Here is a 27,726-nt window from a genome sequence, read left to right as displayed (position 1 = left end):
GAGATACAGCGATAGGAGCCAGACAGGACTATGGTAAAACTCTCCTTAAGCTGAAGAGAGGGAGCTGTGGTAACTCTGCTTGTCGCAGATACTGAGAGGCAGAAAGACAGGAGCTGCTTGCCAGCCTAACAGCATGGAAGAATGCAGGTTCAAAGAACAAGGTAAGGGGAGGTAGGTCTTCAGCAGCAGGCTGAGCACTGGCACCAGTTTTCAAGTTGGGAGAGGCATTGGACATGTGTGCTAAGGGGAGAGGGGAGTGTCACGTCAAGTTAAGGAAAAGAAATGGTTCTTTGGAACAATGAGCTTGGTAAAGCTTGAGTGCCAGGACAAGGCAAGGAGGAAACATTAGATGAAACTTAAATGTAGTTCAGATGGGGTTGAAGCCTTTCACACAATCACTTCTGGTACAGTATTTGCAATGGAATGACTACATCATCCACAGGACTAATTTAGATTTTATTCTGGTATTTCTCAAATATAAAAAGTCAAAATTCTTACATCAATCTTTAAAGAAAATCCATGCAAGCAGGTCAAAATGTGTACAACTTAATTCCCTTCCCACCCCCGCTTCCTTTCAGTTTTCACTTCACAAACCATGCTGGTAAGTAAACAAAGTGTCTTGCCCCTCATTTCTTTTCACAGCACATTGTTAACAGAACAATGCTAGGCTAAGCCAGGGGTGCAGTAAGCACCAAAATAAGATTTTTCACTTGAACAGCCTCTCTGCAATACCTCAGGATTTCTTGTGTTTAAAAGCACATCCATTTTGCTTAATTCTAGCTCCATGAGATTTTAAACTTTAAGGCTCTTTTTCTTTGATACCACCTCAATGTAACTCATGAGAATCTCAAAACCTATCAGCCAGGAAAAGCAGCAGTACAGAGTAGACTCTGACAATTGCAGATGACAACCTGTCTCTTCCCTTTTTCTTCTGGAGAACCAAATTGGATACATTGTACAGAATTTTTGGCATGAGAAAAATCCCAAATTTGCTTTGTTTGAAATAGGTTTGGCTCATCTGACTAGAGATTCATGTAAAAACAAAATGCTTCTAACATTTGAATTGATAGGTAGTAGAAAAAATTGTAGCCTTCCTATTCCCATTTTTACAACTCTTTCTGTTGGAGTTTAGTGTCAGATTTCATTAGTACTGAAGCCATACTGCTGTCCCTTCACTGTAGTTGTTCCCTGTAGCAAAACTGAAGTGTCTTCAGTTTACATCTGCAATTCACAAAACATTTCTCTTTGAAAGGGAGTAGAAGTCAAAGCAATAGAACTTCATTCTGAAGGTTGCATAGAGACTGAAGAGATTTGTACAACAAATGCTGTTTAAAAAAAATCTGTCTGGCACTACTGAGCAGCTCAAATGTGTGTGACCAAAAATATTTATAGGCAATCAACTCTGAGTTTGTTAGCAACAGCAGTACTGTACATTTTACATTATTATCAAATACATAATTCAAGAGTTACAAAATAAGATCATGCATTACCACTAAATCTCATACAAGCTTGGATTGATTTCATTCCAAGAATCTGAAATGGAGACAGAGCATTATTTTTTTAAATGAATAAAAACTGAAACTCTGGGTTCTGTTTTAGCTTTCATGGATTTGATATAATCTTGTTACAAGAAAACCTATACAAGTTTGCTCAATTTAAAGTGTTAAAATAACTACTGAACAAAAAAAGTGAGCATTAAAGTGATCAAAAAAGGGAGCTAAATGATTCATTCTTTTAAAGGCAGCTTTGGAGCCAGAGGTACCCTTCCACACCATGAGTAAGATTTTAATAAAAACTAGACACTCATTATGCTCAACCCCTCCTTCTCCTGTTTCACCTGGCAGAACAGTTTAAAGTAGTGAGCTGAGCAAATGGTGTCCCAGTGTGGAGCAGGGTTCAGTGTAAAACAGGTATTCCCATGTGTGCACTGCTGAAATGGCGATGCTCCTTCCCTCCTTCCCTGGCCTCCCACCTCATGGCTGAAAGGATGGACAAGCTGTTGGCAATACTTCCACCTTTAGGTGCACCTGAACACTTGTGTGTTCTTTCCAGTTCTGGAAGTGACCTGGACTAGGAGCTAACAGGGATGGAAAGCAGTGTCCTGCCCACTGTTTCAGAAGTCTTCAGCTTTGTGGCTCATGCCTCTTGTCAGTAGTATTTAAGCCTCTTCAAAGAGAGCAGCATTAAGAGATCAGATCATCTATCGCCCTAGCTTCACTGCATTTACATATGGCACAAGATTATTTTTCTAGGAGTAACTTGTGGCAACAACATTTTTTTTTTCCCTAAAAAAGTGTAACAGCACAAAAAAATTCATAGCAGCATTTTACACAATTTGTGTTAAAAAAGTAGAAGTTAACCATTTGTGTATTGAGTAACAAAAGGTTTAAATTACATTTATTTTCCATTTTACACTCACTATTTACTAGTTGGACTATTTACAAAGGTTCAAATATTGTATAAGAGAATGAGCTTTACCCAGAATAAACTTCACACATGAGGTAGTGGTCTACCTCGACCTGTTTTGGCTGGATAAAGGAGGTACAGTTGGGTTTAAATCCTAGAAAAAATTCAGAAGTAGGATGTTCATGTGGATTAGACTGTGTTCTTGTAGAAGAAACCATGCACACACACACATACAGAGAGAGTAATCCTATGGTAAAAACATTAAGACCAACAGTGGATTTAGTTTTCATCTTCTTGCATGATAAGCACGAGAAACAATTAGAACAGGGAGATTATTAGCTGTACCTCATTTATTCCAACTACATTTTTACCAAGAGGCCAGCATTTATTTGAAGAAGCTAAAGTAATTGATGTTCAAACAGTATAACTGAGGGATTTAAGAATTAACTTAAAATGGGGGGTTTCAGCACTCCTAATAGGAAAAAGGAGTATTCTTTCTCTACTGGTGTAGTAGCTATCAACACTCCTGTGCCAAGCACTGGAGGCAGCACTGCTGGCTCCTGCAGGGCAAGGCACCTCAACACATGCTTGCCAATAGACACCTCTGCAGCCTAAGGGTGCTCCTGGTTAAGTCTTACTTTCCTCCAAACATTTTTAAATTGCAACAGACTGCAGCAACACCACATGAGATGTTTCTAATTGAAGAATGAACTTTTTGGAACCTGCAGTGTAATCACACCATTAACAAAATGTGTATCAAGGCTAAAAGGAAAAAAAAAGGGGGGAAGAAAGATCTACAATGCTTTTCACACAAATCTTCTGACAGTTCACCAGCTGACCAAGTGATGAAACTGCAGTCTAGTGGATAGTTTTGGTAGCTGCAAGAAAAAGTTCTTGTTCTTGCCCTAGAGTTTTATGTTACATGACGATTGCATAGGACAAGGCAACCTTTTGGATAACTGAGGCAAGCAGTGCTTAGTGTTGCTATCCTTTGCTCTTGACAGGCTGAATGTGGTTTAGTGCTTTATTGTATCACCCTTATGCACCTCTGCCTTCAACACATCCGTTTACCCAAATACCACCAGCTTAAGGTCTTAGCACTTCATCTGTGGATACCAAGTAATAGTTTAGTAGAAGACTATTTGCTCAAGCTTTAACTACTGACTAGAACTCACAAATTTTAAATAAGCTGAACACCACTGAGATGCATATTTTATTTTAGCAGAGATGTAAATTTATAAACTTATATAGTCAAGTTGTTTTTTTTTTTAATGGCCTATTAAGGCATTTTAAAAAATCCCTATATGGCTTTGGTTTGCTGAAATACTACTTTACATTGTTAAAAGAAAAACATGTTCAAATAAATTTGACATTATGACACATTCACGTATTTCACTTAGAACTGACAGTTATACAGATGCCTACATGTGATCACAGATGTCTCCTGTTGTGATGACACGAATAAAAAGGTAATCCAAATGTTTATCTCACAGTAGAGGGCAACCCAGAAGTCTGTGCAGAAGTGACATATAAGGAGTTATTATCTGGAAGAGGGGGAACCACAGAGTTTCCATTAGTGGGTGAACAGCTCAGTTTCAGTTTTTCCAAGTATTCCGCATGAACAGGCTTGTGACACTGAAGGACCTTGATTGCATCTTCTACTTTAAACCATTCTCTTTTCCTTCCTGAATGAGTACAATCCACAAGAAAGAACAGTTATAAAATGTTAACAGCACTATTGGTTGCTATCTAGTTATTAACTTTTTCTCAGTTCTTTGGAAGTTGAAGTTGTCAGGCAAAAGAGTGAAGGAGAAGACCTTGAAAGAACTGATGAACGCAAGAGATTCACACAAGCTAACTGAAATGCAATTCATAATAAAGCCTTTCAGATAACCCTTGAAGCAGATACTGGAAAGAAACTTATATGACTCTTTATATGCTCCAAAAGCCACATCAGCTCATTAGAGGAAAGTGTGATGTTATTTAAATGCTTTGATACTGCCATCCTCCATTGTCAGGCCTAGCAGAAAACCAATCTTTAGACTGAACATGCATGCATGAGAATGGCTTGATCTGATTTCAAAAGCCATATTCCATACTCAAAGTCTCCATATGCATCCATATGCGGAGTTACTCAGGTTAGCTGAAAGTTCTAAAAAATAGTATACCTTGTATCAGACATTTTATGTAAGTTTCAAGACTTTACTAAGATCAGCTAAAGACCATCTTACTTTTACAAGTTAGTCCTTTAAAACTCAAAGTCTCTGAAAATACATACAGGCAAGGTCAATGATGGTCTTGTTAAAAATTGAATGAATTCTATTTTTCAATTGGTTTTACAGCATCACAAGTACTGTGCTTGAACATACAGAAACCACTTATTTAAGATCAAAGACACTTTCAAAAATACCCTAGAGTATCAGACAGTAAAACATTCTACTTTTTATGGAAAAAACAATTTGGCAGTATAGTATTTGGCCTTTAAAAGTTCGAAGATTTGTTCTGTGATAATGTTATAATAATTAGAGTATTCTAAGAATAAGAGTAACACTATGTTGGAAGCAACCCTAGTTATGTATTAAAGTGTGCAAGAATAGCATCCCATGACTTTTTCAAGAACAGAATTAGCATTCCCCCTGAATTACACAAACTGCTTCAGAAAAATAAAAAGAGTTTGCTCACGACATTTTAAAGTGTAGCACATAAGGACAGAGTATTAATTTACCTATATTAACTGAATCTTCCCAGTCTTCCAGGATTTCCGTCACAGTAAGAACATAAACGTACGTCCTATGCTTCCGATCCTGGTTCTGCTTGAATATTAGAAATACAAGTTTAAATTCTCATCTAAACTTACAGACTTACCACAACTACAGGATTAGAAATTACTTACCTCTAAAGGATAGTTGCCAACAAGCCTGGCTTTTATTTTCACTAAACAAACATCTGTACTGATGAGACCCAAAATGATGGGAAAACAAAAGTTTTATTTGAAACAGCTGTTCTCTTTAACTAGACTAAAAAAACTGAACCAAATCAAAGACAATAAAAACAATTTTGAGGATTGTGAAATTCTGGCCAAAGTATGTTCTTGGTCATCTAGCTAAATATTAGCAGTTGTCCACTAGTACTGCCCTAGATAAGTACTAGTACTTGTCTTTTACGTACGTAAATTACCACAGTACTCCACATTTGCTACAACTGTTTTCACAATGCATTTCCTAGATGAAAGGTCATTTAAAAAACACGCAGACACTTTTTCCAAGATGGAACCACTGCATCATGTGGCCATGTCATCTACACAGTGCTGGCTGTAAAATTTCACTCTGTGAGTGAAGCAAATGAAATAGCTTATGCTTGCAGTCACGCCAAATGCAAAAACCATTGCCATCTGCTCATTCAGCAGGCTGGCCACGATGGCAGCACTCACCAGCTGTTTCAAAGGCAAGTGTTTTGCACAGGGCAGGTTAAACACAGAGCTGACAGAGCTATCTGCTCAGGGCAAGGCCACCATGCTGCAGCCAGTCCATGTGAGGTTGGCAGAGACATTACTCCCTGCTACTCCAAAGCAGGCCAGTGGCAGTGTTTGAGGTGCTACCCAACCAATTAAACCATCCTTCCCCCTGGAGAAGAGCTGAACTCCTAATAAAACCAGGACCATCTACAATTACAACTATATTAAGAACCAAGAGATGTTATGGCCTAGCTCCCCTAACAAGTGGCTGTATTGTGCAAATAACCCTTCCCACTTCACATTGTTTCACTACAAGCTTAATACACTTTTGAACTGTTGTGTGTTACTAGGAAATAAAAATTCTCCAGGAGTTCTTTGTCAGTATCACCATTAAGTGAGATACATATATTTATAACACATATCCTTTCTGGCTGTAGTTCTAGAATAAGAGGACTCAGCAGCAGCATTTATTTCCATCTTCTCTTAGTTCCATCCCCCCATCACAAGGTGTGGCCCCCTCAGTGGTACTAACAACAGTTTGTGGAGGCCTGTTGAGATATTGAAATAGGGCCTTGATTTAAGTTAGAAGTAACCTAGAAAAGTGACACAACACCAATTTTTCTCTCTTCTGGTCTAGCTGGTGTAAATGGCTTCAGAACAACATATACCTGAACTATCAAGGAATCATCATGCTTTTCAGTCCATCTTAAGCCAAAAAATATGATAGATTATATCTTGGGTTTTTTGGTCTGAGCTGGGAAATGGAGAATACTTTTGTAGACTGACCAGCAGAGTTAAAACACAGCGAAGTTTTTAATGTGTGGGACCACCCAGTTCAACTCAAACCCAAAACACACCAGAAAAATGTGAGTAGTACTAACTACAAAACTTCAGGAGCTTCTCTAATTGTGTCATGGCTTCCATGCTTCACACACTGGGACACATGACTAAGTAATACTTCACACAGGAAATCCCTTGTCAGGAATACACTGCCTGTAAAAGCTGGGTGAAGATTTGTACCCCTTGAGACAAGGGACTTCCACTTAATATAAAGTACAATATAGTAACACTGGATGTATTAGGAGCTGAAGACTATTAAACCACAGTCTGCTCTTGTCTAGAACCTGAGCAGGACTAAAACAGAGTTCTAGCTAGCATGTGTCCTTGCACTGTTAGTAGCTCAGAGTCTGATGTTTATACCATCAAAGAGATGTTTTGAACTACATAGTTTGCTAAAGGTTTGAAATATCTGTTGTCCAAAGCCTTGGCCTTTTTTTAGTCAATTAAAGCCATAAGGAGACTTCACATCCAGACTCATCAATTTACATGTGTGAAAGTAGACAAATTATTTCAGCAAAATCTAACCAGGGAGGAAAAGTCAAAAGAGTGCCTCAAAAAAGACTGGTGTAGTGGTTCAGAAATCCTAACTCTATGAATGGTTTGGTTTTTAGGGATTTTTTTCCCATATCTTTTTCTTTTTTTTTTTTTTTCCATCTAGATATTGTCCAAGTACTAATTTAATCTTTCCAGCAACGGTCCAGAATGACCTGAGATTAGCTCAGCTGGTGAGAGCTTGGTGCTGGATAACACCCCGGTGATGGGTCTGATCCCTGTACAAAACATTCACTTTAAAGCTGGACTTGGTGGTCTTTGGGGGTCCCTTCCAACTGAGAATATTTTGTGATTCTGTGAAACTGGTGTAAGTACTTGGAACTCTTCCTATTCAAATCTTCACAGATCATGTAAAACCTAAAGTCCTGTCTAATGTAGCAGATCCAGCAACATTGGAAAATAATAGGCAGGTAATACTTATGAATTTAAGTATGATGTTGCAGTTTATCACTGCTTTTAGAATTCAAAGGAAATAGCTCACCTCAAATATCCCAAGTAGTCTGCCTAGCTTTCCCTTTACTCCAGCCTACAAAACAAACAGAAAAAAAGTGTTAGCATTTGGTATTAATTAAAAAAAAATATAAAGCATCTGTAGCATCATCCTACATTAGCATACTCCTCCTTATTAGGGCTATTTAAGTAAAAGTTTTAAGTTAAAACTAGATAGTACTGCACTAATTTTGGAGATTCTGGTTTTAGACTCTTTATGAGTATTAAGAGTACAAAAGCTTGTCCTAATGAGTGGATCAAAGAATCCATAAATCTTTCAAGGTTTCCATCCAGACCAAAATACTGTATTACCACATTTTTAGTGCACTGGATTTTATTAAATAGATAAATCTTACCCAATACTGAAATAATCCAGGAAAGTGGAAAGGACAAGAGAATTGTAAGTAGTATTAAAATTAATCTAAAGAAGCAATCATTCAAACTCCAGTGCTATTTTACACAGAAATTTAAGTACAAGTTTTTAAAATACAATAATAAATTAAACTGTAGGTTATTGCATGGATCTTGCAGCATAATGACTTTATGTGTGTTAGTTTTCATATCAAAGTAGCTTTTGTCATGTAATATAAACCCCAAATTTATATCCCCAATTCTCTGCAGTTTTGAACTCTTTTTCTAGCTAGTATGATTACAAAAGGCTTTCAATTCAGAGTTTTACTCCAGTATTTTAAAACAATCCCTGTATCAGCCTATGCTTTGTGATTTTTATCAATTCAGATAAGGTGGTCATTACTTTCTACTGAGACTCTAAAGTTTGCTTTTCCAAAAGTAATACATAACGTCTCTTCCAAGGGACATCGCTTACGATCATCCATTAATTCTAAACAAAACTCAGTCCATATGACTGCCACATAAAGACATATGTTGTGTACTGGCAGACAATATTTAGATTGTTTTTGTCTTGTTATATAGCCAATATTTAAAATAGGGCTTCTTAGTGCTAAGATGACATTTTCTAGTTTTCAGTCTTTGCTTCCAGCCTTAGCCAAAGACAGTTATTGATGTCTTATGGGTTTATATAAAGGACCATATGGATCTTCATTACATTTTAATGAGTAACTCTGACAGGCTTTAGCAATAAGTTCAATCAAAGTCTTACAAGTGTATGTTTTCTGTGACTGTCTTTTTAAAGAAAGCAGACGGCTGGTTTTATTTATTAAGCCATTTTGATGAAGGAAGCCCGACCACAGCCTCTGCAAAATTATCAAGGCATTTTGCTTATCTAGAGCAAGAGCTAGAGCAAAAGCTTAATGCAAAACTATATACACTACTCTGTTTGTCTGCTGTGATGGCCAACGTACCTGTTAGAGCTCATAAAGCCAAAATACACAACTGGACCTGATAGATAAGTGATTAAGCAGCACATTAATTAGGAAAGAGACAGGCCCTTATTTTGGGCTGAAAGAGTAATCTATGCCACAACAGGCAATAAAGATTGCTTGTGCTTTACACTGGGTAATGAAAAAGCACTTATTCATGAAAAGCAGCATGTTGAAGAAATGGTTTTACTGATCAGTCCTAATTTTGTCAGCATTACAGTGTCACTTTAAGCTAGAGTCTGACAACTAATATTTAACACGTGGCAACTCCACCATGACCAGCTAGGTTTACTGATACTGAATAGCTTTCATAGAGAAGTTTTGTCAACATAGTCACAATGTGAATTTATCAATGCTACTCTAAGTGGAATTTACTTAACACTTTCTCTTTTCTCTCTCCAAGCAAATCAATGCTTTAAACAAATACACTTAGCTGAGTAATTCTGAATGAAACTATTAGAAGCACTCCATTAGATCACGTGTAAAAACTTCCCAAAGCCTGAAGTGAAGCTTTGGTGCAACCAGATGTTGCTACATAAATGTAATTACTATAACTGATATCTAATTACTCTTTACTCAAATAGACATGTTTCCAAAATGTAGCATTATGCCTACAGACAGCAGTGTATTTTGAAAACCTGTGCACTCAAGTGCAAAAAGGTAGTAATTCAAAGGCGTGTGATTTTTTCCTGAAAACAATATTCAACTGAATAATCTTCATAGTTGAAAAAGTACCTTGAATTTGACAGTGATCTTTTAAGTGCTCTTACTAACAGGAATATTTCCTTCAAGTTCTTTTCATAATGTACTTCAAAACGTGTCAAATTTAAGTGCTAGAGGACCAAGAAATACTTCAGCTTTATCCCCAGAACATCAAAAGCAGTTCCACTTTTCCCAATGGTAATCTAATCCAATGCACTGGTTAAATTCTAGACATTTTGCCTCTCCTATAACATACTTCTTCCTTTGGCTTTTATGTACCCATGGCTGTTAAAATATGGTTCTTCAAGTGATCAGAATCCTATAGGCTTCCATAAGTGTGTAAGGCCATCTAAACTTTGAGAGAAAAGCCTGAAAAAGCCCAGCTTTCTTCTGACAGACAAGCTGTTGAATTAAGTGCTATCCTTCCCCAGAACAATTCTCTAAGGAAGTCAGTACTCTGCAAATAGGACCTCAGATCTGAATCTTATGCATATATTTTAGCATTAGTCTAAACCCAGCCACAAGAGAGAAGATTTTCCACTTCATGCCATAATCAGTGTGGCCCAGAGGTCACTCCTGTTGAGCTGGAGAGGTACTGCAGTCTCAGAGGAGCTCAGGCTTGCCTGTCTCCTGTAGATGGAGCCAGAGTCATGCTGCAGTTCCATTTCTAAGCTAACAGCCTACCAGGGCAGAAAGTTGCTTAAGATCTGAAAGATTTGAGTTATTTTTAACTCTGGCATCTGTAGGACAGTATTGTAGCCATTTTATTGGCTACACTTCTGAACGGATGGTGGCAAGACTACTCCTACCCTCTATAAAAGTTTTTGCATACTTTTATAAAACAAAATGTGTGACTACATCTGCCCTAATCTTTCAGCTGAGAGTCTGCTTTATTTATTTCTGCAGTGTCTAACTAGTTCTACTCTGTAGCACCCAGTCATTTTTCAAATATTACATGCTCATTGGAGCTAATTCCTCTATTTCCTGTGAGAAGTCTTAGATGATATTACTGCCATTTTCACAGTTGTAGCAAATTAATCTTCAGGATGACCCTCTTCTTCTCAGAAACTATATCCACACAGGGCTGAGGGAATTGCATATTTTCTCATATACATTTCTCCCAATACATTACTAAGACAAACAAAACAAAAGTCTTTTTTGCGAGATGAAGCCAGAAAAGGGAGCGGTCCACAGTTCACAGAACATCTCCATTTACAAGGCTGGGCATCACTGGCTGGTCACTCATTTATGTATTTTTTCTTTGAACACTGCATTTGCAGACAACTTATTTTAATCTTTCGTGCTATGCAATTAAAGACAAAGCTCCAAATTCATTAATGGAGTAGCTCCTCATTTAGATGAGGTTCAATACCTTTCTGGGATTGCTTTATTCTGTAACTTCATTTTGGTATTCTATTTGCAGGTTTGTAAAAGCTTACTTCATCTAAATAATTAAGGCAACTGTCAATTTTCAATAGCCTGTGAAATGTCAGGCAATCTTAAATGAAACACTAAATATTCAGTAGAGGCAAAAATCACTAACGCAAAAATCACTAACACAAAAATCACTAACACAAAGAGAATTGAGGAGTTAAAAAACCCCTAGAGTCATGTACACAGGCAGACTATGAAAAAACTGCCATGCATGTACATTTGATTACAGAGACCTTTGAGTTGTAAAACATTCTAAATACACCACTGTTGGTGTTGAAGTGAGGCTATTTAAAGCCAGTGGGCTATCAGCACTTCTACCATTAAGGAATGCCATTATAATTCCCACTATGAATTTATCCATTTTAATAACTTCATAGAAATACTGAGTCATTCTTAGTTTGTGCATGACCCAATACTGAAAAAACATTTCAAACCAGCACCACTGTTCTTTGAAGTTTATTCATTCACAAAACTCTTAACAGTTCACTGTACTGTAACCAGCCTGCCAGGTGACATTGACCTTAGTATAAAAATAGAAAGGACATCCACCTTTAGAAAGGTCAGTATGAATTTCCATGGCTCAAACCCCTAAATACCATTCCTTTTTCTTTAAAAATGGCACTTGGCAATCTCATGGAAGTATATAGGACTTAGCCAGTAGCTGGCAAATATTTTACTTTAAGGTATGAGGTTCTAAGTCTGATCATCTATACAAGCTATCATACCCCAGGAATTCTGAGCGAGTAGAACAAGTGGAACCAAATTATTTTTGCTTATGAAAGCCCCTAGTCTGTGAAAACTCTTCATGCATTTGCAAGCACAGCTCAAAGCTGAACATGGCTGGAACTTGATATTGTACTCCAAAACACCATAAAAAGCATAGTCCCTTCAAGATCATCCATTCTTTACCACCAAAGAAAAAACCCCAAACATATAACTACAGTTTAGGCGGCTCAAATTTAACATGGAGATGAGACTTTACTATCCTTCACCTTGGACTATACTCTAATTATAGATCAGCAATTAAAATTACCAGCATTCCTAAGAACACTGAGCAGAGGACTGGGCTTTTTAATCCTACCCATGAACTCATGACAGTGGGAAGACAAGACTTTCCCTGGAAGTGTTACTACTGCTTGGAAGCCTAAATCTTTGCTGACTCATTGCTAGAATCCAAACTCTTTGCTCCTTTCAAATGGACTGTACCCTGTGCCTGAGTATGTCTTGTGTGGGTCAAAATGAGCTCCTCCAGCAAAACTGAACAGTCTGCAACAAACACCTTTGGTTCAGTGAGGTTTATTCATGCTTGAACCTTGCTGCAGGAAGGCTGCTGAGAGCAGCCAGCAGTGAACCAGTCTGTTCCCCAAGGAAAGTGGGAGAAGGGTCACTGAATCACAGCTCACAGGAGGTCTCATTTTCACACTGAATAGCAGGCACTGTTTGGTCTAAGTCACACCTACATCAAGTTCCTAAGCCTCAACATCACAACAGAACCAGTCTTTAGGGTAAGCAAGATAAACCATCAAACAGCATAGCTAATAGAAAGAATTATTACAAACACTAATCAGCAACAATATCAGTGTGTTTTGGGAATAGCAAAATGGGATGAGGAAACTGGTTAAGTTTAGTAGAAATCCTGTAGTTCACTCACCAGAATCCATCCAATTTATGAAAAATCTTATACCTTCTATTTAAAAGTATGATATTTTGATTTTTCTTGCAGTTTTATTTGGTTTAGACATGGCTGTTAGATATTAAAGAAACACTTAATATTTTTCACAACTTTGCTAGGAAAAACAAACAGCAAATGAAACCCCAGAATTCTGAATTTAACATTTAAGTGTTGTAGTATAGGGAAACTGCGTGAATTCATAATGACTTAAAGCTCTGTTCTGCCCAGTCATAGGGGCAGAGATAGGAAGGCAGACTATAACCATAGTGCTTTCTTTATAGATAAGCAGCCATAAATGTATGAATTCTCAACTGCTCAGATAAATCAGCTTCTAATCTGTTTAGTATGAAATGTCCTCAAAGGTCTGTTGATTTCTTGTTCTTATGCAGCTGCACGTTAATGGTTAGTTTACCTTCACTCTGTTCTGAAAGAGCTGCAAGTCAAACATTTTCTTCACAAACACAGAAATGTTGCACTACTATAACATGTCATTTGGCATAAAGTCACAGTTCTACTTCCAGTACTTGTCTGTAAAGTCAGACAGAAATTTAGCTATGAAATGAAAGAAGCTAAGTTGATTAGTTCACCTCACCACACTATATCCAATTCTAACACACAGAACTGCAGTTCTCTGAATTTCATAACCACAAAGGTCTCAGTCAAGTACTGGGTAAAGGAGGCAGTTCCCTCTTCCTTCTTGGTTCCCATCTGAAGACAACAGCAGCACAGATCAGCTGGATTTTTTGCTTTGTTTTGTGTTTGTTACCTCTTCATACACCTCTCTCACGGCCGCTCCCCCCGGCTCTTCTTCTGGTTCCATTCCTCCACCTGGTACAATCCACTGATCTGGGTATCGGCTACTGCTCACCAACAGTACCTATAAATAATTGCAAGTGACTGTTAAATACAGCTCACAAGTCAGGAATCTCACTACTATCTGCTTTTCCAGCAATGCACTTATTCACCTAGCCAGATGGATTACAGACTTCAGAAAGAAAACATGACAGGCAAGCAGGAGTTGGAAAAAGAGGAAAACAGTTAACAACCAATCTGTTTTATAAAACTAAGTCAAGACAATGTCATTGCCATCTCTTTGTACAAATGCTTTCATTGGATGCTTAGACACAATGTGGAAAATACAGAATAACGTGAAGGCATACAACAAAAATCTACTAACAGTATTTTCCAGAACTAAGTCTTCAAATCATATAGATGGCGAAGTATGAAAATTAAGACATTTTCATCACAGAGACGTTAAACTAATTCTTCTGGAATGGCATCTTCTGGCTAAAAACAGACCTTTGAAAATATTTCTAATTTTTAGTCAGAAACAAGCTTCTTTTTAGTTACTGAAGTGTTATGTTAGCATGATATGCTTACACTATTGCATAACTGAAATACAGCAAGAGTACTTCATTGGCCCTTGTCCAATTTAGTTTCTTTTAAACATTTATGTAAGAGGAAAAGGCACAACACATTGAATTTGATTTCTAAATTTAACATTTTTCCCAATACACTTCAATCTCACTTAATTTGACTCTAACCTGGTTCTGCCATTGATACACACCAATTTTAAACTCCCTGTCTATAGGATCTGCACTTCATAATATTCAGAGCAGAGTAGATGTTAGCTCCAACAAACTACGATACCTTGTAATTTTGCAGTTGAAGTTTATGAAGATAAGACCTTGATTCAGGACCACTTGAAAATAAGCAGTTTAACTTATATTTGAGACAAGTCCCAGTTACCAAGACATACTCAGTCATCCATGTAGTAAAAAACTTCCAATTCTAAGCATTACTTACATAAACCCTACCCTGAAGTCAAAGGACAACTGTGGGGAGTAAAAGGGCAGGGTCAGTACTCAAATCTTGAAAAGCAATTAAAAGACTAGAACAAGAACCTCAAGTCTAAAGGTTATAGTTTTAACTGGTGCCAGACAACTGAAGTGACCGTCCCAGCCCTCACCTTTATGGACTTCAAACTTACCCCCTGTTGGCTTAAACAGGAAAATGACTCTCTGATGACAGTAAAAGGAAGATGATTACCACTTATACTATGTCCCTTTGGCACTCATGGAAATAGGTTGTAGGTTCACCTACAGGAACTGGGAGTGTAATTCAGATGACTGCATACTTTGCGAATGCAGCAATATGTGTGCATACTGAGGTGCACCTGGAAGAGTCTTATCTGACAAATACTGTCTTGTGATGTTTATCTTATGTGCAGTCAAGATTAGTACAGTGGAGAATCCTTTAGGGTAGGACTGATTTCTCCAAAGTTTTTTCCTATGCTAAGGAATACAGCAGAGACATAATTTAGTACAGAAACATTCTTAGCATCTGATCTAAATGTTCATGTTTTCAGTCAACTCAAGCATTTTACTCAGCCACCTAAAATCCTAAGCATATTCAGCAAAAGCAATAAGGTTAGACACAAATGCATCTCAACTTGATTTTTACAGCCAAAGCTTCTGGTTTCCTAGGATCCTTTGACATTAACAAAAGATTCAGAGCGTACACAGCACTACTAAAAGTAATTTTAGAAAATGTTTTTGAGCACTTAGGTGGAGCACCTATATCACTACAAAGAACCACTTTAAGCAGTGCTTAAAAACAGTTGTAAAAATCAAGTTATGAATTAACTTCTGAGTTCCAGATACACAATTTTCTGCTGATGAAGCTAGCACTGAATCCAGTCATGTGAAAGCTAGCAACAATAATAAACAAAAGGATGATTATCATTAAATCATTTCCAGCTTGGTAGAACAATTTAAAATCAGCATTCATTGCTTAGTTAAGGCTAAACATAAAACTCTTAATTACTACTATGGGATAAATCAGGTTGCTCAATCTGGCAGTGTAGTGTAAAGCCAGGATTTTTTAATGCCTTTATATATAGTAGTTGACTACTGCTAATCTGATCAATAAGACTATTAAACTGGGCTTGTACATATATTAGCTTTAAATTACCCTTTTAAAAAGCAGAAACAAATATATCTAGGAAGTAATCAACAATAAAATACATAAACCCTCGTAGATAGGCTTTAAAGCTACATATATAATAAACTCCCAAGTGTTACAGTCTGGAAATTTCTAAAGATGCTGAAGTTTTGGCCTTTTTAGCAACCATCCAAACCTCTGAGCCTGGAACTGCAGCATTTTCTCAAACATCTTTTCCTCTATGCTTTATTCTCCTGTGATCCCACTGCTTTTGCAGTCTGAATCCAAGGGATCACACTAAGATATATCCCTGAGATCCTCAGATGCACAATTTTTTTTTCCCATTAACACATGAAGCCACTAGGGCATGAGGCATCCATCCTCAGGTAATGCTATCAAAAACGTACTTGGTGTTAATCAGATTCCACAAACAACAAGACCTGATAGCTAGCAGTTGCAGGATTGTGTGGTAAGGCTGAAAAGCATTCCACAGAGTTTTTCAGTATAGCATCAAGCAGTCTTCCATGTTTTTGTTGTTTTCTGTATGTTGTTTTTCGTTCCATGTAGTTGTGAGGTATTTCCATCTGTATAAGTGGCCAGAAGATACATCCCCCAGTACTAAATAACAAGGCTGTAAATAAAAACATGACTTAACTATGAAGACACCAAAAAGCTGTGATTGGTTGACACTGCACTCACATGCCAAGAGAGGTGCAAAAATCAGCAGCAAAAATCCAGCAATTCACCTTCCCTTAATAGAAGATAATCAAACTAGGAGAAATATGATCTAGGCTGCCCGGACAATCCAGTCTTTTCTGAGGAGGGTCATGGTCAAGCAGATTACAATAGTCCACTGGAAAAGAAAAGAGTGCAGAATCCCACACACCTGTATTTTTTCTGATTTATGCACAGTAAATTTTACATCAAAACACCACTAGGCTCAGAAGAAAAAAAAGAAAAAGTTCTTCCTATGCAAAGAAATCTCTGTCTTGTATCCCCAGATGTAGAAAAAGGACTAAGATTTGAGTAGCATTATTTGCTAGTGATCACTGCCTTTCCCATGTCTCTGACTAAGACCTACTGTTGATAACTCTTGTTCAAGAAAGGTACAGAGTATTGCAGTGCAATTTGCTTGTCTAGTTATACAGCTGAGCTTATCTTACTCCAAAGACTAAGGTAAAGATACTGTAATGCTGCCAGGTGAAGAAGCAAAGCTGCAAAGTTCAGCTAAAGGAAAAAGTCTTCCATTAAGAGTTACCAGCCAAGTTTCACCTCACTTCCAAGTCCAGGAATAGACATGACCTTTGAGTGTAGTGAGGAGGAGAAACTGCTAGCCAGCATGCTTGTAATAAGCACCTATCAATACACATAACCATAATATGGTTAACCAAAAAGGTTATTACAGGGCAGGTGGCATCATGGGACTTGGTCACTATAAATGCAAAACTTGCAGACAAACAACAGAAAATTTCTAAAGATGCTGAAGTTTTGGCCTTTTTAGCGTTCTCAAGTCAAAACCACTCATGAAACAGTTAGTAGCCCTGTTTCCAGAAGACCAAAATGGCAACAGCTCAGAGTAATACAAATTATAATCACAAGCTATTCATCTTGATACTTTTTTCGTATTAAGCACTAGAGAGGTAGAAAATGGTTTAAGTTTATATTATTACTTTCTATCCTTCTTAACTAAAGGACATTATACCTTAGGAAAATAATTGTATTAAAATCAATTTACATTAAAAAAGCAAGGATCAAGTTTAAATTAGCTAGAGCTCAGCTAAAAAACTGGTTTTTTTAGATTTCAAAACAAAGCGATCCCTAACTTGAAATTGAAAACATATCATTCCAATTTTACAATAATTATTTGTCATCAGATGTCTTTAAGGTCTCTATTCCCTGCCTAGTCCCATCTACTCCTGTCTTTCCCACTGCACATGCCATCTTCATGGCTCCCACTACTCCAGTATCTGTCCAACTTGATATTTGAATTACCTGATGGAGATAGCCAAGTCTGCCCTTCTTTATAGCAAAGCTGGTAGTTAAAAGGAGCAATGTCCAAGAGAAAAGGAATCAACCCCTCACTCCCAAAAGACTGCTGAGCATTTGTGACTCAGCTGCAAAGAACATCACACTGCCCAGGTGTACTGCTCAGAAGACAGGTGTGTGAAGACAAAGGATTCAGCTCCCAAACTCTACAAAGGTGAGTATACACAAATCATTTCAGAAGATTTAAACTGGTCAGAGTATAGAAAAGATCATTAAGGCATTAAAAGGTACCTCTCAGGTACAAAACAGTGTCAAGTGCTGTTAGATGTACTGCATATTTTCATAGGCATCAGAAACATCAAGAGGATAAAACATCCAAGCCTTCTTTGACAACAAAGACAGGATCCACTCTGATGGAGGTTAATATAATTTAACACACTCAGTATGGAAACTCAGCCTACATGGTTGGTCTGCTAAGGTTACAAGCACCTGAAAGAGCCAGAAAGATGGTTTAATCCTAATACAGCCAAAAGGGCAAGTCAAGCCCTATGATTTTTTAAAAACCAGCTATAAGCTGATGCTCAGGGAAGAATACAAACAGTAAGCACTTTATTATTCCCTAACATTTTCAACTTCAAATTGTTTTCATCTCAGGAGCTTCCTTAAAAGCACTAGGGAACAACTTTGAATGCTGCAATGCAGGAACACTATCGAGAAGCAAGGAAAAGCATCTCTTACAAACACTGGATCGTATTTGCAGAATTAACTGTATAAATTTTTAGGCAAAAGCACACATCTCAGAGAGCATATGTCAACCTGCTACTGCAGTTAAGAGACTTCCTTTCTCTAACACTTTTTTCCTATTTTATCACTGCCTCATTTTAGTAGTTCTGCAACAGTTTTGCAGTTCCCCTATAGGTTAATATGGTATCCTAGTCCTAGAATGCAATTGCCTTTTGGCAATGAGGTTGGAAAATGCAGCTTTAAACCTTGCCATAGCAATGCTACACAGGCAGCATTTAGTAAGGAACATTTGCCTTCCTGAAACGATTCTCAGGAGAGTGACTGCTTATAGTCCTCATTTGTTACTGCAATACTTTTCAAAATTACTTTATTTTTTAAACATGGAGAAATAACATGCACAAAGTTATTGTAAAGTAATAACAAAATTGTAGGATCAGACTGGACAGCATTATAAGAATTAATTCAAGTCAAGACTGCAACACATTTACTTTCCCCCTAACACTGGGATAATGAGTTTAGCAAGCCGATCTGGATGAAAAATAGATTCCCCATGCAAGCTTTGTCCAGCCTGCATACACAACAGCCATCAGGACACAGCTATTCACGGGGCAGGGCTGCACAAGCTGGGGCAGAAAGGCACCACTGCAACCTCCCAATTTCAAGTAAGCCTGTACCAATTCAAGAGCCTCTAGTAAAGTACTTTAAGGACCACAGACTGAAGAGCAGTCCCCAGCTATGACAGAGGCTATAAAAGATGATTTAGCCTCACTGAACAGGAGCTAGAACAACAGCAGAGGAATGGCTAACTAGCAGCACATTAATTCTAATGCTCATTAATTTGAGCACAAATCTTGAATGCATCTCAGAAAAGTAGGTTCAGTCTACACAATAGATTATGTCTGAAATATCCTCCCAACTTGACTTGAATATCACTTTTCAAAGCAGCAACACAGCACCTGGATATCAGTCAGTGCTACTTTTCCCCCATTCTGAAGATGAATGGTAAAGAAATATGGGCATAATTATATAATACTCCAGAATTAGATCTGGAAACTATTTTTCCTTTGAGACCTTCTAACTTTAAGGCTATATGGCAATAAGGAGAGACATGCCAGCTTTTTTTCAGAACAAGTTTTGCTTTTGACTTGCAATTACAGCTGTAATATTTTAAAAATTTTATTTCATATTAAATTCAAGTATTTGGCTAACATGTTATTGTGACACAGAATTTTAGTGTCTTCGTCTGACTATTTAATATACTTCATTATGTTCTTTGGCTGAAGTGTTCATATCAGGAATAGAACAGCACTGTACTACTGTGGCATGCCAGCCAGAACACATTTCCTCACAAAAAGTGACTCAAGTCACCTGTAGCATTCCAACTCCCCCTAAGCTTTAGCATGCTTTGGAAAAACAGATGTGACAGGTCTCACAGTGTGATGAAGGGTGCAGATCTTGCACCCAGACATATGACAAAAGGAGATCCTGAAAAAAACCAAACCTGCAAATAAACAAGAAACATCCCACAAGTGCCTATAAAAAAATTTTACTTTTTACTGAGCATGAGTTTTACTTCTCACACTGGGCCAGTTCCCCAATCCACCATACATAACAACCTTCCTCCCTCATGCTTGTTAATGCAGACCAGGGGAGAAACCACAATTTCAGGTAGCAGGGGAAGAGCTAAATTAATATTGCTGCCCATTTTTTTTTAACTTGAAACCACGTCCTAATCTTGAGCAGGAGAACTGGGCTTTACTGGTTACTCAGCAACATAATCTGTTTGACTAAGGGATCAGCTTCCAAGAGCTTGTCAGAAACAAGAGCTCCAAGTCTTTGAGAGGTGTTCAGCTGCAGGTAAAGATTTGACAACGTTATTTCTTGACAAGTACCAGTTACCTTTTAGCCTTTTCTATCTTTGAGATACATCTTTGAAGACCAAAATTTGTTATAAAGTATTTACATTTGTAGCGCTGGTTTCACCGAAGTGCTTAAGCACTAAGTCAAAAAGCCACCGAATTAAAGTAAACTGTTTTAAAAAACATGCCTACAAACTCTAGCTAGAGATAAGAATGCATATAGGTGGTGTATACAGGCATATATATATATATACACATATATATACATATACACATATATATATATCTAGCTGTGATATTCATGTATTTGTGAAGAAGTCTGCCACTATGCTATTTCACAGTAACTTGGAAGTTTTGAGCCTCACTGAGTTAACTGAAGCAGTTCAAACAGAAACTTTGCCATCAGTTTAAATCCTAAGTAAACTTAGGATGTGCAAGTAAGCTAAAAGGATATTTTTTTCAAGTATCTTAACATAAATATAACTAGCTCAAAAAGCATCTTAAAAACAGGGCAAAAAGTGCTTTGTTACAGGACATCTTAGCCTGATGTTATACAAGTATAGCCGTATTTCCTTCTCTCCTCAGCCCAGCCCTCTATGAGCAACTACCAACCCCATTAAACAGATCCATATGGCATAGACAAGTAATACCATAGGTATAGGAAAAAAAAAATTCGATGTTTCAAAATTAAAAAAAAAAGCAATTCATTATTAACTAATGCCAGTATCTGAAGACTTATGAGTGAAGACTGAAGATTTCTGCCATGGTGAACAGTTGAATTCCCACAGCCTCACTAAACCTGCAGGCTTCCACTGCTGGCAAGCAGTTGGAATTTGTGAAAAAATATTCCAGCACGAAAATAAGGTGCATATGCCATGCCTGCAGAAAGCTGCTTTTCTGTGGACATAATAAACACCAGTGTCTTGCATCCAGAGTTGGTTACCTGACATAAATCACAGCAACCTAACAATCAATTTTTCTTAACATTAACACAAGCTTTGACCCCATATGAACCTGCAGGAATACACTACAAGCAAACACTGCCTCTGTAGACACATCCTAAAGAACCATTTTGGAAGCTGTTTATAAGTCTTGATTTTTCATGCTATACCCTTTTCCACAGCACACAGATCATAGATTCACAGAATGCTTAGGGGTGGAAGGGATCTTTAATCATTTGGTGGTTCCAGCCCCCCCGACACAGGCAGGAACAGCTTCCACTAGACCAGATTGTTCTGGTTGATAATGTCCAGGTGTCAAGAAAATGCTGAGGAAAAGCTAAGGCAGCAATCATCCCATGTTAATTACTCTTCCTGTCCATAGTAGGGCAGGGACATGAAACAGAGAAAATAAAAGCCACCGTGTGCTTGAAGCCCACAGTGAAATGTGTGTTCTCTGGCATTTAAAATATGTCTATATTCCAACAGACCATCATAATGCAAGGCAGGTAACCCACACCACTATGGAGACCATGCCAGCCTTAAATAAGGAGCCATGGTCATACCCCAAGTTATTTGAAAGCACAAATTATTTGTGTTTACACCTGAGAGCTCTACATTGAAGGATAAAGAAACCAAGTGAAAAATTCCATCTCAAGTATGGAGTATTTTTCATGACTCTGCAAGTTTATTTACAATAATTCCTTGAACACTCCATTTTGCCAGGGTAGCCAGGTGATATTTCTGGGCCCTGGTTTATGGATCAGGTTGCATAACAAAAGGTCTTCCTGGCTTTCAGACCATTTAATCAATGCACATAAAAATAACATTTTGCTTTTTCCTTAAATAAAACCATTGCTAATATAAAGCAACATCTGTACAAAACTAAGGAACACTATTTAAAAAAATGATTAAACTATGACCACCATAACAAGATATAAGAAACCCATGCTTAATCTATCTTGACATTCTACAAGCAAATAAATAAAGTTATTAAATCAGACCAGAAAGGAGCTATAACACTAGGAGCTTATAATTTTTAACTCAAGAACAAGATAAATAGCTGACATGCAAGTGTATGCCCTGCTACAGAAGGGGGAAAAAAAAAATCCACATTTCCTGTAGGTGTGTAACAATACATTTTTCCTCACTACTGTCTCAATATTAAAAAAAACCCCCTCCCATCTGTTTCCATCTCACGTACAAGGTTGAACAACAAATGCAAAATTAAAAATTGAAAAGCTTGAAACTTTTTTTTGCATATGAAACTATTTTAGGTCTGCCACTAGCAACTGCTGACTGAACACTAAACTAGGGCTTTCAGTACCATATTTGATTACATAAAGCACTGTTACAGATGCCAAAGTAATTAGAATGCACACAAAGTTTATATTCAAGATACTTAAAAATAACTACTCATTTATTTGTATAAGATGTAGTTGATAGAAAAAAATTAAATTAGGTTTAAAAATTATTTCAGTTACTCAAATTGCTACAAAAATTATGTTTATTACTATTTTCTCCTGCTGCTTTAAAGGCCTGCCCTGTTCAATGCATTGAACAGTCAGAATCTTCTTGCATACCTTCACAGACCCTAAGACAGGAGGATTTTTATCTAAAATTACTGTTTGCAGAACACTGACTGCATGAACAACCCCAACCTGTGGAAGCCAAGAGGGCTCTCCTGCAGGCTTATTCTAAAGCTGCCATCTACTCCTAGCTGCTCAAGAGGAAATTTCATTTCCTCCTAGCCAAATGTGGCAGCCCATCCCTGCCTGCTGAATGCCATCAGCTTTCTGCACACACCTACCAGCTTCTTGTTTGCTCAAAGCAAAAAGCTGCACCCCTCCACGCACTGCATGCCCACACAGCCTTGTTTCATTTTTTAAATGGAATTTCTCCTGCTTCATTTCCAGGATGGTTTTTCTTTCAAAGGCCAAAGAGTCCCTGCAATTACTGTTTTATTTCCTTACAGAACAAAAGGAACCAGCACTTCAGCTCATATCCAGCTGTCTTACTCTCTCTTCAACCCAAATGACAGCAGTAAGACCAAAACAGGCAACACTTTAATGACAGTATCTAAGAGACGAGCTCCTTTAACACCCAAAAGCTACTGAACGCTTTACTTGGCTATTTGGGTTTCCTCCTCTTTAAAGGATTTTTCTTTTTAAATCATACATCATGACAGCATGAAGGAAACAAAATCTAAACCAAAATGGGCTGTATAGCACTAAATTGTACTGTGTGGAGGCACTTGAAGATGAAGAAACACAGATTTTCAGAGCGGTGCAGCTGAACAACCAGCAGTCATCTGGGGTACAGGTTTTCAGCTGCAGTATCAGCTCTCAAAGCAGCAGCTTTGGACAGGTTGCAGGGCTGGCTGCAGGGAAGCCCAGTTTGCAGCCTGTAACACTCAGGAGAACTGACTCAACAATTTTAAGCCTGGCAGCAGGAGTGGCAAGCCCAGCAGTAAGTCTAACTGGACAGGGTGCTGGAGCTGGGCAGTAGGAGTTTGGTGTCTGCATTTCAAACCGCATGCAGGAACCACCAGGCTGAATTTCACCTCAGCAGTATTCTACAGCACACTTATGTTTCAAGTTGAGAAATAAAGAAGCAAACTAACTCAATGTAAACAGTTGTGTAATAATAATAATAATAACAAAATAAACAGATGTATAATGAAGTGTAAGGGATGGGTTTGACCAGTCTTTTTCCATTGGTATGTTACTTCACTGTGTATAAAACTCAGCTGTAACATCAACGAGGCTGCACAGGCAGCAAAAGAAGTGGATTGGATCCACTTCTTTTGGAAGTGGATTGGATGAGAAATCGACTAGGAAGCCATAACAAGCAGATTTTGCTAGATGAAAGTAAAGATATTAAATATTTTAGTGACTTGCCCAATTTTTGCCAAAGGGCACAAAAAGCTGTTACTGAACATGCCTAAGTGTTTAGTCAAGAGGCAGCATCCAGAAGTCATGATATCAACAGGGGACATCACATGAAGTCACAGAAGAAGGATCACCTTCAGGTAAGAACACTGCCGTGAATTTCTGGTACAAGTTCAGAGTTCATGAGGTGGCAACAAGTAAGAGACTTAGATACCACCAGAAAACACAAGATGACTACACAACAGCTTTACAGTCATGGTAGACATGGGTCCTATCACAACATTTTTACTGGTATAGCTAGAGAAGTGTTAGTAACTTTTTACACAGCACAGCATGATCCTATCTACAGCACCCACAAGTGTCACCCACGTTAAAAAATACATTTGCCAAATGGAAGGATATGTAAGAGCTACCATGATGACCAAAAGAGAAAATTGTTTTCAAGAGAAGATGATTTAAGACTTAAAGTTTATAAAAAATGCTAAGAAAGGAATGACTGCTCTCTACAAATATATCAGAAAACTAAGTGCAAGAAAGGAGAAAAAAAGCTTAAGCTCAGCTGTAAATGGCTAGGGACAAGCCTTTTGGACAGTCAGAATGGAAGTAGAAAGAAAGGGTAATTCTAAGATTTGTATCACAAGATTGCTGTAGGTACTCATTCCTCCAGATAGAACCTAATCAGATGAAAAATAGACCAAATCTAGTCTTGCAGACAGTATCTCCATTAAAAAAAAAAAAAGTTGAGATTTGGATTTCTTGCTTTTAAGACTCCTAAGAAGAAATGCATTGCTAAAAGTTGTTTTCAGTTGTTGGTTCTATTTTCTCAACTCCAGTGTCAAGCAACTCTTTGCTTATCCTGTAAGTCAAAATAACTATGAAAACTATTCTATCCTGTAGTTCCCCTCCACCCCCACCTCCCAACAACTTCTGCAGGAGTCTCCTGTTCCCTTCTTCTCCACCCACTGAGGTACCACCCTTGTGTTTCTTTCCTCCAGAAGTTACCCCACACTTAAACACCCTGGAGATATAGCTTGGCTGAAAATTGATGGTGCATTCTCTAGAGACTTAGAAAAGAAACACTGAAGACATTTACATGGAATGGACCAACACAGAAACTACCTGGACAACAGTGTTCAAGAAGACAGAAGCAAGCCTCAAACACCCAGTTTGGGGAACATGGCTGGTGACTGAAGTTAGTGTTTCTTTCCTCCAGAAGTTACCCCACACTTAAACACCCTGGAGATGTAGCTTGGCTGAAAACTTCAAGCATCAAACTTCTAAGGAATAGATTCTGTACTGATACAGAGGAAGCCGGCACTTGGGATACAGCTCCTAAGCAAGTTCAAGCTGTTGGCACTGCTTCCCTGGAAATAACTTGTCAGTAAGCAATTTTAACTGTTTCCACACACATAATCTATGTCCTAAATCTGATCTGATGTTCTCCCATTCACTTCATCCTCAAGTATGTCTACCTGCACTGATGCCAAGGCCCAGCCTCATGCCACCAATACAAGTACTCCATCCAGAGTACACAAGGAACTGCAGTGCAATAATGGTCAGTATGGGTATTATATATTGTGTATTTCTTACACAGCCCAGCAAAGCTGCTGCTATCATCCTTACCCTCAAAGGATTTTATTATACACAAGCAATATTCTGAAGCAGCCAGTGATCTCATTGGATGCAAGACTGAAAGAAAATGACAAGAAGTTGTATCAGGAAATGAAGAATGAACAGAAATCACAGACAAAGGTGACCCTAACCATTAATTTCCAGCTACAATTGGTGCAAAAAGCTGTAACAGCAGCTCAGGTGTTCCAATTCCAAATAAGTCTGAGCTGGAGTAGCATCCAAAAATTAATATTAAAGTCTCATAAATGGTGATGTATGTTGGAGTGTCAGAGACTAAAGAAAAGCTGTAACCCATAACAAGACCTTGCAAGATTCCTGCTGGGTGCCTTTCTCCCTCATACTAATAAAAATTCATCAGCATGCTCCCAAGGTTGTATTTATATCACAAAGGAAATAATTTTTTTGCTTAAACCCAAGTGCCTGTATGTTGAGATCAGGCCTCTTCCCACTGCATTATACTGACTTAGTAGATGCTTAAGGAAGACATTCGTTGTACTGACAGCTCGGGAAGGACACCAGCATCTTCCAGCATATAGATACAGGCAGGAAAAAACCCAAAACCTTTATAGTTTTTTCATGGCTACTAGACAAGAAAATGAAAACAGAAATCGCAAAAGGGTACGCTTCCAGCCCGAGACATCTGAAAAGGCATTGTGCAATGAAACCATCAGCCGAGTTCCCAGATAACGGGCAGTGCCATTGACCTTGGCTCGGAACACGGGACAACTTTGTTGCCACCTCCCGACTCTGCTGCAACACGAAATTCCGGGGGAGCGCTACCCGCTACAACCAGAGCCGCAGCAACAACTCTTCCGCTCCCGAGCTCGTTCACAAAATACTTCTAAGCCCCTTTTTACTCTTTCAGTGGGAAAACCAGGTGTTCCAAGCACAGGCTTTCTTATCGCACCCAAGCGGGGCAGGAGGTTCGCCTTCAGGATGACACACCAGCCCTGCCCTCCACGCGCCATTATACATTAACCGGTTTTCCGCGTGTCACGGGTACACAGAAGATAACCCCGGCGTTCCAGCCGGTGTCCCGGCCCATCCCGCCCCGCCCGGAGAGCTCGGTCTCCCCCTCCCTGCTCTCCCCGTCCCCGCCGAGGGGCGCCGGGGCCGCGCACAAAGGCGGCGCCGCGCACGTGGGCGCGCACCCCGCCGCCCCAAGATGGTGGGCGAGAGGCGCACCCGCCCCGCCCCCGGCCCCGCTCGGACCGGCACAGCCCGGGGGCCCCCCCGCCACCGGCCCCGGCCGGCCGGACCCCGCGCAGCCCCGCCGTGCCGCCCCTGCCGGCTCTCGGCGTGGCGGGAGCCCCGGCACGGCCGTGCGCGCTGGGGGCGTCCCCCGGGAGGCGCCCGCGCCCCGCGGCCAGACAAAGGGATGCGGCAGCGGCGGGGCCGGCGGAACGCGAACCTCGGCCGGGCTGGGCCGGGCGCCCCCCGCCCCACGTGCTCGGCGGGCTCACCTCGTCCTCCCGCTCGCTGCGGAAGCACAGGCACGCCGCCCGCTTCTTGTAGCCCTCCCGGTCGTACGTCCGCGTCTGGTTCGGCTTGAATTTCATCATAGAGGCGGTGACACGCGGGCTGCCCCCGGCCGCCGCTGCCGCCGCCGCCACGGCTCCTCTCTGTGAGCGCCGCCGCCGCGCCCCTGGGACACCGGCGCGGGGCCCCCGCTCGGGAGCGGGGCTGGAGGAAGGCCAGTCCCAGCCGCTGTCACAACAGCGCCGCGCCGCCTCTGCCGCTAGTGCCGCCGCCCCGGGAGCTGCGCCGCGCCATGGAACCTCTCCCGGCGCCCCGAACCGCCGCCGCCCGCCCGCGGCGGCCGCCCCTGCGCCCCCACCAAGATT

General features: G+C 39.4%; 1 protein-coding gene across 2 annotated transcripts; it reads right to left on the bottom strand.

Moving 5' to 3' along the window:
• Positions 1-437: 437 nt before the first annotated feature.
• On the bottom strand, positions 438-27,713 carry NUDT4 (nudix hydrolase 4). Of its 2 annotated transcripts, none has more exons than XM_041409718.1 (5): positions 27,346-27,713; positions 13,656-13,766; positions 7,734-7,778; positions 5,132-5,219; positions 438-4,091 (listed from the first exon to the last, which is right to left on the bottom strand). In XM_041409718.1, exons 1-5 carry the CDS (start codon positions 27,442-27,444, stop codon positions 3,889-3,891), a joined length of 546 nt encoding a protein of 181 aa, XP_041265652.1. In that variant the 5' UTR covers positions 27,445-27,713; the 3' UTR covers positions 438-3,888. The 2 variants fall into 2 exon arrangements, with proteins under 2 accessions (XP_041265652.1, XP_041265653.1); XM_041409719.1 differs by having other exon boundaries at positions 5,132-5,216.
• Between the last annotated feature and the right edge of the window lie 13 nt (positions 27,714-27,726).

The sequence above is a fragment of the Onychostruthus taczanowskii genome, unplaced genomic scaffold, assembly GCF_017590055.1.
Source record: "Onychostruthus taczanowskii isolate IOZ18803 unplaced genomic scaffold, ASM1759005v1 scaffold31, whole genome shotgun sequence".
NCBI lineage: Eukaryota > Metazoa > Chordata > Aves > Passeriformes > Passeridae > Onychostruthus > Onychostruthus taczanowskii.
Note: the sequence above shows the minus strand (reverse complement) of the source record. Positions and strands in the feature narration are given on the sequence as shown.